The 12,716-nt window shown below is 43.4% G+C and overlaps 1 protein-coding gene across 1 annotated transcript; it reads left to right on the plus strand.

Moving 5' to 3' along the window:
* GNB4 (G protein subunit beta 4) lies at positions 1-12,556 on the plus strand. Its single transcript, XM_031055480.1, has 9 exons — positions 1-81; positions 1,886-1,924; positions 2,625-2,731; positions 3,704-3,767; positions 4,504-4,666; positions 4,818-4,884; positions 5,015-5,216; positions 6,381-6,597; positions 7,758-12,556. The coding sequence occupies exons 1-9, from the start codon at positions 25-27 to the stop codon at positions 7,862-7,864; spliced, it is 1,023 nt and encodes a 340-aa protein (XP_030911340.1). The 5' UTR covers positions 1-24; the 3' UTR covers positions 7,865-12,556.
* Positions 12,557-12,716: the final 160 nt, after the last annotated feature.

The following is a 12,716-nucleotide window of genomic DNA, read 5'->3' on the forward strand; positions in this document are numbered from 1 at the left end:
TGTGAGAAATAGAGGCTGAAGAAGATGAGTGAGCTGGAGCAGTTACGGCAGGAGGCAGAGCAGCTGCGAAACCAAATCAGAGTAAGAATTGTGAACTGCTTATTTTCCATGATAAAACTCCTCCTTTATGGGAACAAACTGTAAAGATCTCCTCCTTTATGGGAACAAACTGTAAAGATCTGTCAGTTGTTCCTGTTTAGCTCGTGCAGAGCTTAAAATATTTTCAGAATATTTGAGTCTCTCCTTTTCCTGCAGTTTTGCCAATTGTGTGGCAAGTATTAGCCTCAAATATAGGAGTTGCTAATAGCTTGCTCTTAAAGAGCAAAAAAGCTTTGTTTCATTCAGACTGCATTCAAAATTCATTTTATGTTGAACATTTTCAGCTATTTCAGGACAATCAAACAAGTAGTCATTTAAAATGCAGTGTGTTTCTTCCTGTGGATGAAATAAGTCCTGAGTGCTAAGGGATTTGCTGCTCTGGTATTTTAAACCCCTCCTGATTCCAGACGTCAACATTTTATAAATATTTCTACAGTTCAGACATTATAAAAATAAGTTGAGATGACTTAATCCACTCTCAGGCTTGCTTTTTGGGAGGAGAGCTATAAAGGGTGGTCAAAATAAACATGCACTTAAGAAATGTTAAAGTTGCAATGTCAAGTAACTGTCAAGCAAGAGCTTGAAAAAACTTGAAGATCCCAGCCTGATCCTGTTGAGACAGATCCAAAATGTGCAAGCAAATGTTTCTGTTCCTGCTTTCAAAGGGACAGACTGAACAATCTACACAGACTGAACTTGGGAGGGACACACAAAGTGCTGGTGAAGAGGCTCCATTGTTTTTGGGTGGCTGCTTCACTGGTTGCACAAGGTGGAGAAATCTCCAGGAACTGAGAGGGTTCTGTGGCTGCTCCTGGTGATGTTTTAACTTCAATTTGTGCTGCACAGCTCCTGCCTCACTTCAAGCCTGTTTAAGCCATTTTGTCAGAAGGAGAAGCTGGCCATGCCTGTCTGTGTGTCCTGGGAAGGGCCCTGAGCTGCAGGAGAGCAGTGCAGTCACAGCTGTGACTGACACCAGGTCTTTCACAATCTGTGTTGCAGGGTAGGCTCAGAGGAGCTCACCTGTGCCAGAGTTCAGTGTGGGACTGAATTATGCAATGAAATTCAAGTCTGTTTTCTAGGTCAGGTTGAATCATATGCAGGAAACAAGTCCTGTGTCCATAGAGTCTGAGATAAGGAAAAAACCATGGAGTGTCTGTGTGGAGATCTGGGCACCACCCATTCCATGAAATGGGTGAGGGTGTCACTGGGCCATTTGTTTCCCTTCAATTTGTGTCAAGTACATCATCACTAAGCTTTGGTAATCCTGCTGTGTGTCCTGTTCCTGGGATCCTGCCTGCTGATTTCCACCCTGCCTCTCCTGGCCAGCAGGAGGGTTAATTTGGGCACAGAGCTTGCTAATCCTGTGTAATATGTGGTTGCTTTTCCAGGTGGATCAGTTCTTCCCTTGTGCTCAGCACACCCTGAGCAAGCACATCCACCCCAGGGAAGGAGTACAGGGAACAGGGTAGGCACTGGGACTTCAGGATGGCTCCAAATGCCTTTGAATCCCATAGTCTGTAGAAAGGGAGATTCAAAGGCTGCTGGGGCATGGCCTTTCTTAAGTCCCTCTTCCTCCACTACCCCTCGTTGTGTGCCATTGCTTTTTAGATTCCTAGCACAATAAAACAGATTAGGGTGACAGAAGGAATATTGGCATGTCAGTTGGTGGTGCTGTGTGGCTTTGAGTGTGTTGAAATTTAGTTCAAGAGTTACTTTTCCTTTAGACCCTCTCAGCTGATGCTCAGTGTTACCTTTCCAATTCAACTTGTTCCATTTTTTGTTTCAGGATGCCAGGAAAGCCTGTAGTGACACAACTCTTGCTCAGGTATGTTCCTGTTCTTTGTGTAGGCTGTTTCTTGAGAGGTAAACAAATAAAAATACCAGTTTGTGACTCTGGCATGTTCCTGTTCAGTAACTGAAAGAATAAAGTGAAAGAAGCCTTTGGAAATGTACAATGTGTTTGTTTAATTTTAAATAACTGTATAAAGCCCCACCAAAAAAACCCAAATAAACAAAAGAGCAAAAAAACCCAACCAGTCAACCCCCCACCACTATCATAATGGATCCTGCTTCCAGTTTACCTTTTAAGTAGAGTATGTTTATTGTATTAAATATATTTAGAAAGACTTAAATAAATATCTTTTAGCAGTTTTTTGGAAACAAAATTATTTTGCATATAAAGTTCTGCCATGCTTTCAAAAGTAACAGTGCAGTAAATACTGAAACATTTTTTTATTGGTTTGAAATGAAAACTTTGAGATTTAATAATCTGAAATAGTCTTAGTATAACATAAAAGTATTTTAAAAGAACTTCCTGAAGTTTCATTGTAGCCACTGTGAAGTGTGCTATGTCCGTAAAATCTCTTTGTGTCGGTGTTGCTGGGTGTACACCAGTATCCTATTTTTTAATGGTTTTTGTCGTGTGCCAAGATAGATAATCTATCAAAAGTTCAAATGTATTTTTGTTATCTTGTGTGTTAAAAATAGTTCCCAGTATCTCAGGAGTTTGTTTGGTTTGTTTTTAGATCACAACAAGTCTGGACTCCGTGGGTCGAATCCAAATGCGAACCCGGCGCACGCTCAGAGGTCACTTAGCCAAAATCTATGCCATGCACTGGGGATCCGACTCCAGGTGTGTACAGGGAGCCTTGGGGCTGCCAGGGACAGCCTGGGGATCCCCCTGGCACCTTCAGTTTAATGTCAGCTCAGAGGTCACTTAGCCAGAATCTGTGCCATGCACTGGGGATCCAGCTCCAGGTGTGTACAGGGAGCCTTGGAGCTGCCAGGGATGGCTGGGGATCCCACTGGCACCTGCAGTTTAATGTCAGGCCCTGGGAGCTCATGGAGTGGAGCTGGTGCCCCTGCAGGGGATCACAGGCCAGCACTGGTGGGGGGTTCAGAGAAGAGGTGCTTTGCTTGTTCTTGCCATAGGCAGTTTGCTTTCTCCTTCTTTCAATTTTAACTTAAGGTTTTGAGTCTGTTTAAGCAAGAGAGAGTATGTGATGAGGCATATTTTTTGGAATGTTGGAAATTGTGCATTCCAAAATGTGGAATAATTATGTAACTTTTGTGGTAGGGATTTAAAAACTTTACTGACAAATTTTTTTCATTGAAAAAAGATTATTTTGTACATAGTGGGAGAAGTAACTTGGAGTTCTGTTTTGCTGCCTTGAGAGCAGCTGATGGTGAGGTGTAAACACTGCCTCATGGTCTGCTCTGTATTGTGTCCTTCAGGGAGGAATTAATCTAGAATCTGTTCTCAAGTTTTATTTTTGCCTAAATTCCTTATTTGCTTTTGTGTAACTGTGTAGTTATATGAATAATGAAAGCAGTTGTGGGGAGAGTTCATAAAATGTGTTTTTAGTGAGTTGTGCACTTGTGTTCATTTTCAATCATGAGTCCCCATGGGATTCCTCAGTCAGGTGATATGGAGATCTAGATCTTTGCAATAAATGCAACCCATCAATTAAAAGGAAAAAGCAGAGGGTAATAAAGAAATTATAAAACTTTTGAATCACTTGATAATCATGCATGATGAATGTCTATTTTGAGATTTTTTTTGTTTGTTTTACATTAATGTATTTTATTTTGTGTTTATATTTAGGCTACTAGTCAGTGCTTCTCAAGATGGAAAGTTAATTATTTGGGATAGTTATACAACAAATAAGGTAGATATTTATAATCCTTATCAATAATTCATGTATAAGTTGTGTGTTTGAATGGGCTGGTGTCTGTCTTTTACCATGATTGCAAATCAAAAATCAAAAGTAGCCTTTCTCATTCAGACAATCTCTTTTTGTTCCTTTCATGGCTGGGTGAGCCCTAGTGATGTGTTGTAGGTTGTGTCTCTGAAGCAATAGTTAATTACACAACAACATGTAACATTTTCACTCTCACTCGCCTAGTGCAGTAGCCGTAGCTCTCTGCCTGTGTGGTGTTGCTTCTAAAACTAACTTGGTTTTGAATTATAGAAATACACAACCTCAGAATTTACAAGAGTGCTTTGGGTTTGAGGGCAGAGGAAGGAGAAGGAAGAAAAACAGCTGTTAGGGAAAAGCTTAGGTAGTGTGGAGTGGAGCTGTGCTTCTGTAAACCATGCAGTCTCCATGGGGACAGCCATCCTGTCTAACAACCTATAGTTTAAAGATGTAAAAAGGTTGGACAGAGAAATCCTAACTGGAATAAACGAAGCTTGTAAATGTTTAAGTTTATGATAGCTTTGCTATGAAATAATGTACTGAAATCTGTAAGTCTGCCCTGCAGATACTGCTGGCATCTGTCACCCAGGAGCTGTGGGTGTGTAAAATGCAGTGGGTTGGATGTGGTGGGCTGTAAACCCAAGTACTGGTGCTGGGGGTGCCCCGTGGCCCTGGTGTGTGCTCTGAGCCAGCAGTGTCTCTGCAGATGCACGCCATCCCCCTGAGGTCCTCCTGGGTGATGACCTGTGCCTACGCTCCCTCGGGCAACTACGTGGCCTGCGGGGGCCTGGACAACATCTGCTCCATCTACAACCTGAAAACCAGGGAGGGCAACGTGCGCGTGAGCCGCGAGCTGCCGGGCCACACAGGTCAGTGCTCCTGCTCCAAGGGAAACAGCCCTGCTTCGGGCTGGCTCTGCTTGTGCTCTGCTTCTGTGGGACAGCTTGGGTGCTGTTCTTGCATTTTCACCTTCAGTTGTTGCTCCTGGGTCAAACCCTTACACAACTGTTTTGTTTTTAGGATACTTGTCCTGTTGTCGCTTCCTAGATGACAACCAAATTGTCACTAGCTCAGGAGACACCACTTGGTGAGTTTTTCAGCTCTGTTGGCCTTCCCCCACCCCCTCTTTCTTCCTTCTTTTTCTCACAGTGCCTTAATTTCTGTTTAAAATTTGAACTCTGAAATAATGACAGATGTTGTGTTAACTTCATCTGCAGTGCTTTGTGGGATATAGAAACTGGCCAGCAGACCACCACGTTCACTGGGCACACTGGAGATGTGATGAGCCTCTCTCTGAGCCCAGACATGAGGACTTTTGTCTCGGGCGCCTGCGATGCCTCCTCGAAGCTTTGGGATATCCGCGATGGGATGTGCAGGCAGTCCTTCACGGGGCACGTGTCAGACATCAATGCAGTTTGTGTAAGTGATCCTCCTGCTTCCACGTGGGAAGAAAGGGGGAGGATAAAGGCTACATTTGCATGAATTCAGCTTAGAGTCTACTGAGCTGCCTTGATTTAAAATCAATTAGTTCGGGTAGAGAATGTTAAATCGTATGTAATGGAGAAGGTTGTGTAATAACTTACAATCTACTTTGTAACTGAATTATTATTGCCTTATCTGTGATGCACTGCGCTGTTCCTGGAATACTTTCCCCTGTGTTTTTATTCAGTAACTGAGACATCACTTTTTTTAAGAAGTAAAGAATGGACTAGGGAAACTTTTTGAAGCATGGCAATGTGTTAAAAACTGAAAATTGTAGATAAAGGCAATATACTGAGAGGGTGCAACACAGCCAAGCATCCTTATCTTAAAGTTTTTTCGTTGAACAAAAAGAGCTTTCAGCAAAGTATTCTGGAAGGCAATTAAAATTAGTATTGATATTCAATATTCCCTGGAATAATATGGTAATATTTAGAAACTGGATTATATTTCCCCTCTGTCATAGTAACACTATGTTCTGATCTGCAAGATCCAGGCTCTGGTAAATAGAGAAAGAAATCTAAGTCGAAACTGCATCTGTTTTTGATAAACATGAAAAATTGTTAAGGCTGAGAGAATACCAAACACGTGACCAGTACAGAAATGCAGTTCCTATACTTAGACCTGAACCCTGAGATGTGCTGGGCTCTCTCCATTCCCATTTCAATCAATATTGCTGTTGAGAGAGTAACTCGGATTTGGAATAGATTTTTTTAGGAAATTGAATTGCTTGTTTGCAGTCTTCTGTTTTGGCTGAGCCAGCCTGGCTGACCGGCTCAGGATGGAACATTGTGTTCCACTTCAGCCAGGATGTGCAGAGCTGGGGGTTGCTTCATTTTGTAGGAGTCAGTGGCATCCCCTGTGACTGCTCTTACAGCACACTCAGGAGCTGCCTGGCTGTAATTCCAGTCACTCAGGTGTCCCCAGTGCTGTTCCAGAGGTGTTCCCTTGCATAGCTGCGTACATGCATCTTCCAACCAGCAGAAATAAAATAAACCATTCTGCCTTTGCCTAGTGAAACAATCCTGTGCTGTGCTCAGCTCAGCATGACCAGTGTATATTTCAGTGCTGAACTCCTGTGTCTCACTCCCACGTTTCTGGCAGTTTTTCCCCAACGGCCACGCGTTCGCCACGGGCTCTGACGACGCCACGTGCCGGCTGTTCGACCTGCGCGCGGACCAGGAGCTGATGATGTACTCGCACGACAACATCATCTGCGGCATCACCTCCGTGGCCTTCTCCAAGAGCGGCCGCCTCCTGCTCGCCGGCTACGACGACTTCAACTGCAACGTCTGGGACACCCTCAAAGGGGAGAGGGCAGGTGAGGACACGGCCACAGCCCGTGCACAGTCCAGAGCCAGGGCACTGCCGGTGCTGGTGCTGCTGGTGTGGATCTGCTGGATTCCTTTCAGTGCTGTTTTCTCTCGAAATGGCATCTTTATATTTGTCTTCCAGAAGTCACACTGCATTTCAGTTCCATCTCCATGGTGTGAGCAATAAAAGAGGCAGGAGAACAGGCCTGTTCTTGGGCTTTACAGATCTGTGTGCGGGGAGATCCCAGCTCTTGAGGCTGAGGAATGCCCTCCAAAATTGCATCTACAGAAAATGTATTTCACTGAAGTGTATGGGATTAAGTAGTGCAAAATTACACGTTTACATTGTATTTTGCACCCATAAGTGGCAGTAATTCAGATGTAGCTACAGGAGTCTTTTTGGCTTTGCATTCCCTGCTGTTGGGAGAAAGGGAAGGTGGAAACTTCTTGTCCTTGAATCAGTCACTTTTGTCAGTACACAGCATGTTTTATAGCACAGCTATTTCTATCTCACTTCTTACAGTAACTTAAATGCTTGGGCCTGGTTCAGTTCTGAACATCAGTTCTCCTGTTCAGACTGAAAAGAAATCCTTCTCCTTAGTTCTGCTACACCTGGATGGGGAACCTTGGGAGAGCAGACAAGGGTAAGAAGACTTAGAGAGAAAACAGAACCAAAGCAGGAAAGAGGCAGGCTAGTGCTGCTCTTCTGTTTGCCACAATATATGGGGGATTTGTAATCCCTCGGGTTTGCAAAACTTGGCAAACTCAAGGTAGTTAATGCATCCAGGACTTTGTCAGGAGACATCACACTGGATTTTGGGAGTGCTTGATGGTTGAAATTGTGGACAGCACTGCAGAAAACAGGGAAAAACCAGTAGAGAGCCAGATTAGGGAAGCCATCTATGGGACAGAAAGGAGAAGTCATAAGGGCAGAGAGAAAAATGGAGGCAATATTGTGTGTAGATATTTTTACATATCTTATTGTCGGGTTTTTTGATAAGGCTGTTACAGTCTGTGTGGTTCCTCAGAGTATAAGACAAAAAGGAGAATTAAGATCTTGCATTGCATCTTTTTTAGTACACTTAGGACTTACTTGGGAGAGCAGAGTAACAACTGAAGTCCTTGACCTCTTGCAGACACTAAACTTCCATTGCTTCTTCTTTTCCAGGTGTCCTGGCTGGCCATGACAACCGTGTCAGCTGTTTAGGTGTTACTGATGACGGCATGGCTGTAGCTACAGGGTCTTGGGACAGTTTTCTCAGAATCTGGAATTAACTGGGAGCCAAACATGTACATTCTCCATTTGAGATCTGGAGAGATCAATGCTGCAGCCTATAGCTGTGAAATAACATTTCTACCTTGTATTTGCAGGTGAAGTTTTTCTATTCACTGATTATTACACAAAAAGGCTTTCTGTAAACTAGAAAAAAAAAATCAAGTGAAGAAATAGGGGAGGGGGGAAGAAATCACTGACTTTTTAAAAGGGGCCAGCACACATAATCATGGTGACCGACAAACTAAGAGCCAGTCTTTTTGTTTTTGGTGGTTTGGTTAGATTGTCCTTGAAGGGTTTTTGCTTGTGCTCAGTCTGCTAATCCTGTATTTTTTTTTGTACATAACAGAATATACACATTATAGCAGCCAATCATGTACCATTTGTCTGTATGTAAAGAAATATGTTTGCATTTTTTATGGAACTACATTTATAGCTTTGCTTTTAACCTGAGATGTCACTTCTGAGTTTTGTAGTGGGTGAACTAGATTGCTGTTTTAAATGTTTTTGTGAATTTACTGTAGATAAAGTGAAGCCAATGGTATGTATGTGTTTTTTATAATGGAAGGCATTTGAATTTTTTTTAAAGGCCCTGGAGACTCCCAGTTAATACCTACCGCCTTATTCACTCACTTCTCGACCTGCTTGCCTGTTTTTGATCAGGGGGTTCTTCCTTCAAGCCAGTGGTTTCCTGGTTCATCCATTGGCAGTCATGACCTCCAAACACCAAGGAGTTAATGCCAGGTAGACTTGCACCAACAGCAGAAATCATTGGAAAATAAAGTAAATCCAGATGTTTTAGCTTCCTCCCTGCAGGTTTTTGCATCAGTTATTCCATGCAGTCTGTGGGTACAGAAGCCAAGTGGCCGAGTGCTGTGGCCAGCTCAGCTCTGGCCAAACGTGTGGGTTTGGCTCCTCACAAGCTCCAGCTGATCTGCACTCAGAGTGACTTGGCTGCTGCTCAGAGCCCAGAGCAGTGTGTGCAGAGATTGCTCATTCCACACCAACTGAGAAATTCAGGAGGACTTTGCTTAAATTCCTAAAGAGGATTTAACTGTGCAGTTAATTGCTTGTAATTCCCCTCCAAATTCAGGGGTTGCCAAAGCACACCACAGCCAAAAGTGCTTGCTGTTAGTTCTGTGCAGTGTGAATTACCAAAGGAATTGTGTAACTTAACTGCACCTGTGTGACCCCTGAAAACTTCCAGCATAACCCTGAGGATATGTGCTTGTTCTGTGTGCTCACTGTGAGGGCTGTGCCATGGGGGTTTCGTGATGCCAGATATTCTGCAGCTCCAACTCTGTAAATGGCCATTTCTGCTCCTTTCCTGATTTGATTCTGATTTTGCTGTCAGTTGTTTAGAAATCTCATCAAGTACAGTTGAGTGCAGAGACAGGAAAATCATGAGACTGATGCCCATTTGAAACTGCCCAGGGAGGATGCTGAACTTCTTGGTGCCTGGCAGCATGTCTGTACTCCCAGTGGATGTTCCTTTGGGAATGTGAACATCTGTGGCTATTTTGGAATGGGGGATTAAGTCTATTGGCTTCTCTTAAGTGACTTATTTTAAAGATAACGTGAATTTTAAATCACCAGGTTGCAAGATGTTGTTAGCTGTCATTCATTGGAACTGATGGGGAGTCTGGGTGTCTCTGGGTCAGGTAGGAAAGAGAAGGACCCAGAATCCTGTAGTATATCCAAATGGATTTCTGGCTGAGATGACTTTTGTCAAGTTTCTGACATTTTTTAATCCTAAACTTCAGTACTTCCAGACTGTGCCTGTAAACTCGCCATGTCTATAATGGTGAAGGTGCCAATAAATGTACCAGTCAATCACGGTAAATTCACTTTTAAAGTAAGAAAAAGGCGCTTCTTATACTGGAGAAGGAACATTTCCTAACAGCAGCCTGTGGTGTAGGACCAAAATCCCACTGTATTGTGTCTCACAGGAATTCCTCAGTGTTTTGCTTTGTGATCTGTCTGCATTTATAGAACTATTATGGAATTCTTGTAACTCTCTTAAGTGAGCAGCTCTTTGGGATCTTGCAGACTCAGTTTATTTTTTAGTGGTGCACTTGATTATTTTTTTTAACTCACAGCTGCCTTGAGTGAATCATTCTGGAAATTTGTTACTAAGGAATTTTAAGAAAATATTCTTTTTCTAAAAAAATTCTTTTCCATAGAAGTGTGTTTTGAGCCAATTTCCTAGTCAACACCTTTGCCGAGACAGGTGCCATTTTTACATTCTGGTATTAAAACTGGTTTCTACTTGTGAAACTCCAAAACCAATTTTACAGCTGTATATAACTTTTCTTACCAGTTCAGGTAGCCTGTAACAGTGGTAATGGCTCTTGTACAGGTATTACTGCAAATAACTTCACTGTCATTGTTGGATGGCTGTTGCCTCTTGGATTCAGCTGCTTTTAAAGTAAATCCTAAGGAATGCCAGCTGCTTGCTGAGGCGTCCAGCGGTATCACAGAGCTCTGCCTGCCTCTGCTCCTCGCTCAGCGCAGGTCTGAGGGGCTCTGCTGTCAGCAACGAGACCTGGGGGAAGCCTGAGCACAGCGGGGAATCGGCGTCTGGTGCAGCTTTGGAGCCTGAAGGAAGCTGTGATAGATCCTGCCCAGGTGATGGTTGCTGTTCATTCCTGCCCTGGCTGTGCGTTGTTTTTCAAGCCTGCAGATTCCAGTACCACAGGTACTGTGTGATGCCACAGAATGACTCAGGCTGTGGCATTCCCTTCTTTAGGCTGGCAGGGACCTGTGGAGGTCGATACCCCAGCTGGAGGTGGCTTTTATGGTAAAAGCCCAAACTCCTTCTAAAAGAATGAAGGTAAGGAAATGACCCTTGATAGGTTTTACCCCAGCTTTGAATTTCAAAGACACTGGTGTGTGCCTGCAGTTGGCTTGGGCCCTCGTTTGCAGCTTGTGTGACTGCACCATGACAGCAAACTTGCTTGCAGCAGGTCTTGCAGCATGAGTGGGCACATCTTCACTGGCTTTAAAAGTTTGTAGCCAGACTACATCTTTAGCTGAATTTCAAGTAAGTTGTGTCATTACAGAACTGGAGTAACCAAGAGCATTGTGCCCAACAGTGGCAGAGTAACTCTTGCCCAGCCTCTCTTCTAAAGGCAGTCTGTTATGGCTTGGGAAGCAGAACCATGCGCTTGATTTAACAAGGTTTATTTTATTCTGGTAGAGTTTGTCAGCATTTTCTAATGTGATCTAACTTTCCAATAGAGAGTTCTCCCTTCAGGCAAGTGCCCAGCCTGGGCTTGTTCCCATGTAGCCTTGCATGGCTGTTTATTGGTGGAGAAAGCAGTTTGAGATTCTGGAAACCACAGCTGCTGTGGCTTCATGCTGATGTTTGCTCATGCATTTCAGTAGTGTGGCCTGGTTCCATCTGCCTGCAGCCCTTTTCCTTCCACACACTGCTGTCCTCTGCTGTGCTGAACTGCAGACCCAGGGCAGTGCTGGCAGAGGCAGCAGCTCCGTGGATTGACAGGATTTGTGCCACTCCAAAGGGAACGTGCATTAAAGAGGCTTTTCCTGCCCCAGGACAGGGCCTGACCTTGCCTTGGCAAAGCTGAGCTGGAGCAGCAGCAGGTCTCAGTGGGTCCTTCCTGTAATGCATGGGCTGGAAGTAGCTGACTCCTTCCTTCAGTTGTGTAACCGCTCATCCCTTGATGAAGTTCACATTAATTACTTTAAGATGGAATGAAAACATTGTGAAAACATTCCCAGAGTTGTATTGTCCTCTCTGGGGACACTGTCACCTCCACTAGGTTTAGTGCTGTGCTTTAAGATGTTGGTGAGAGTTTTGGCTAATCGGACTAGTTGGTATCAATGGTTGTGTAGCAGAATGGCTGGTTTTGAGATAGCATTTCCTGTCCAAGTACTTAGCATGGGTTGATGGTGCACTGTGTATCCAGTACTCTGGCATGCATGCTGGTCACACTCCTCCTACACTTCAGAGGCACCAGAGCCTTTTATCCAATTGCTGGTTATGTAAAATACATGCAGAATGTTAATGCAGTGTTGTTATGGTAAATGTGTGAACAGTGTTACTAATTGATATAACTGATAACAGATTACATGTGCCTGACATTCTTATACCACTCAGTATGTTTAGGTTTTAACTAATATGGACTTCGGTGGAATAGTCTTAGGTATTTCAAGCCTTTGTTTTACTTACACAATGGTGCTCTCTTTGTGTTTTTCTTTTTTTTTTTTTAAATAAAAGCATCTGAACACTTGTAGTACATATTACATCCAAAGGAGTCCAAAGCAAAGTGCTTCTAAACATGCCAGATTTTACTTTGCCTTTAGTTCCCAGCATCTCTCATCAGCTTTTTTTGTTTTGTTTTTACTTGTTGCTGACTACTTTGGAAAACTTTGGTAATGTTACCAATTATGAAGTGATTCTGCACTGCCTTTGGATTATGTATGTATTCAGAAACAGTCTTAAAGCTTTTATTTAAGCTATTAAAAAACCAGGGACTTGTGCCATTTGTTCTTTAACAGTGCTGTTGTAAAAAGACTTCCCTGTGACAAAAAAAAAATCACTTGCTATGAACTTTGTTTATAGCTTTTTTTTTCCACGATGGATCTTTTTCTTTGTATTTGTACAGTGGCTCAGTGAAAGATGTTGCCATGAGTTGATATTGTAACCAATAAACAAGTGCTTTTAACCAGCCTGGCTCAGCTGTTAGTGTTGTATTAGAGCAGCCCCTGGCCTGAAAGTGTCCCTGGGATGGGGATGGAGCAGTCCCACAGCACCAGCTGGGACCTGTCCTGGATCTGCATTACCTGTGGGAGTGATGTGCAGCCTCCACCTGGGACAGAGCTGCCAAA

This window comes from Geospiza fortis, unplaced genomic scaffold (assembly GCF_000277835.1).
Source record: "Geospiza fortis unplaced genomic scaffold, GeoFor_1.0 scaffold172, whole genome shotgun sequence".
In the NCBI taxonomy this organism is placed as follows: domain Eukaryota; kingdom Metazoa; phylum Chordata; class Aves; order Passeriformes; family Thraupidae; genus Geospiza; species Geospiza fortis.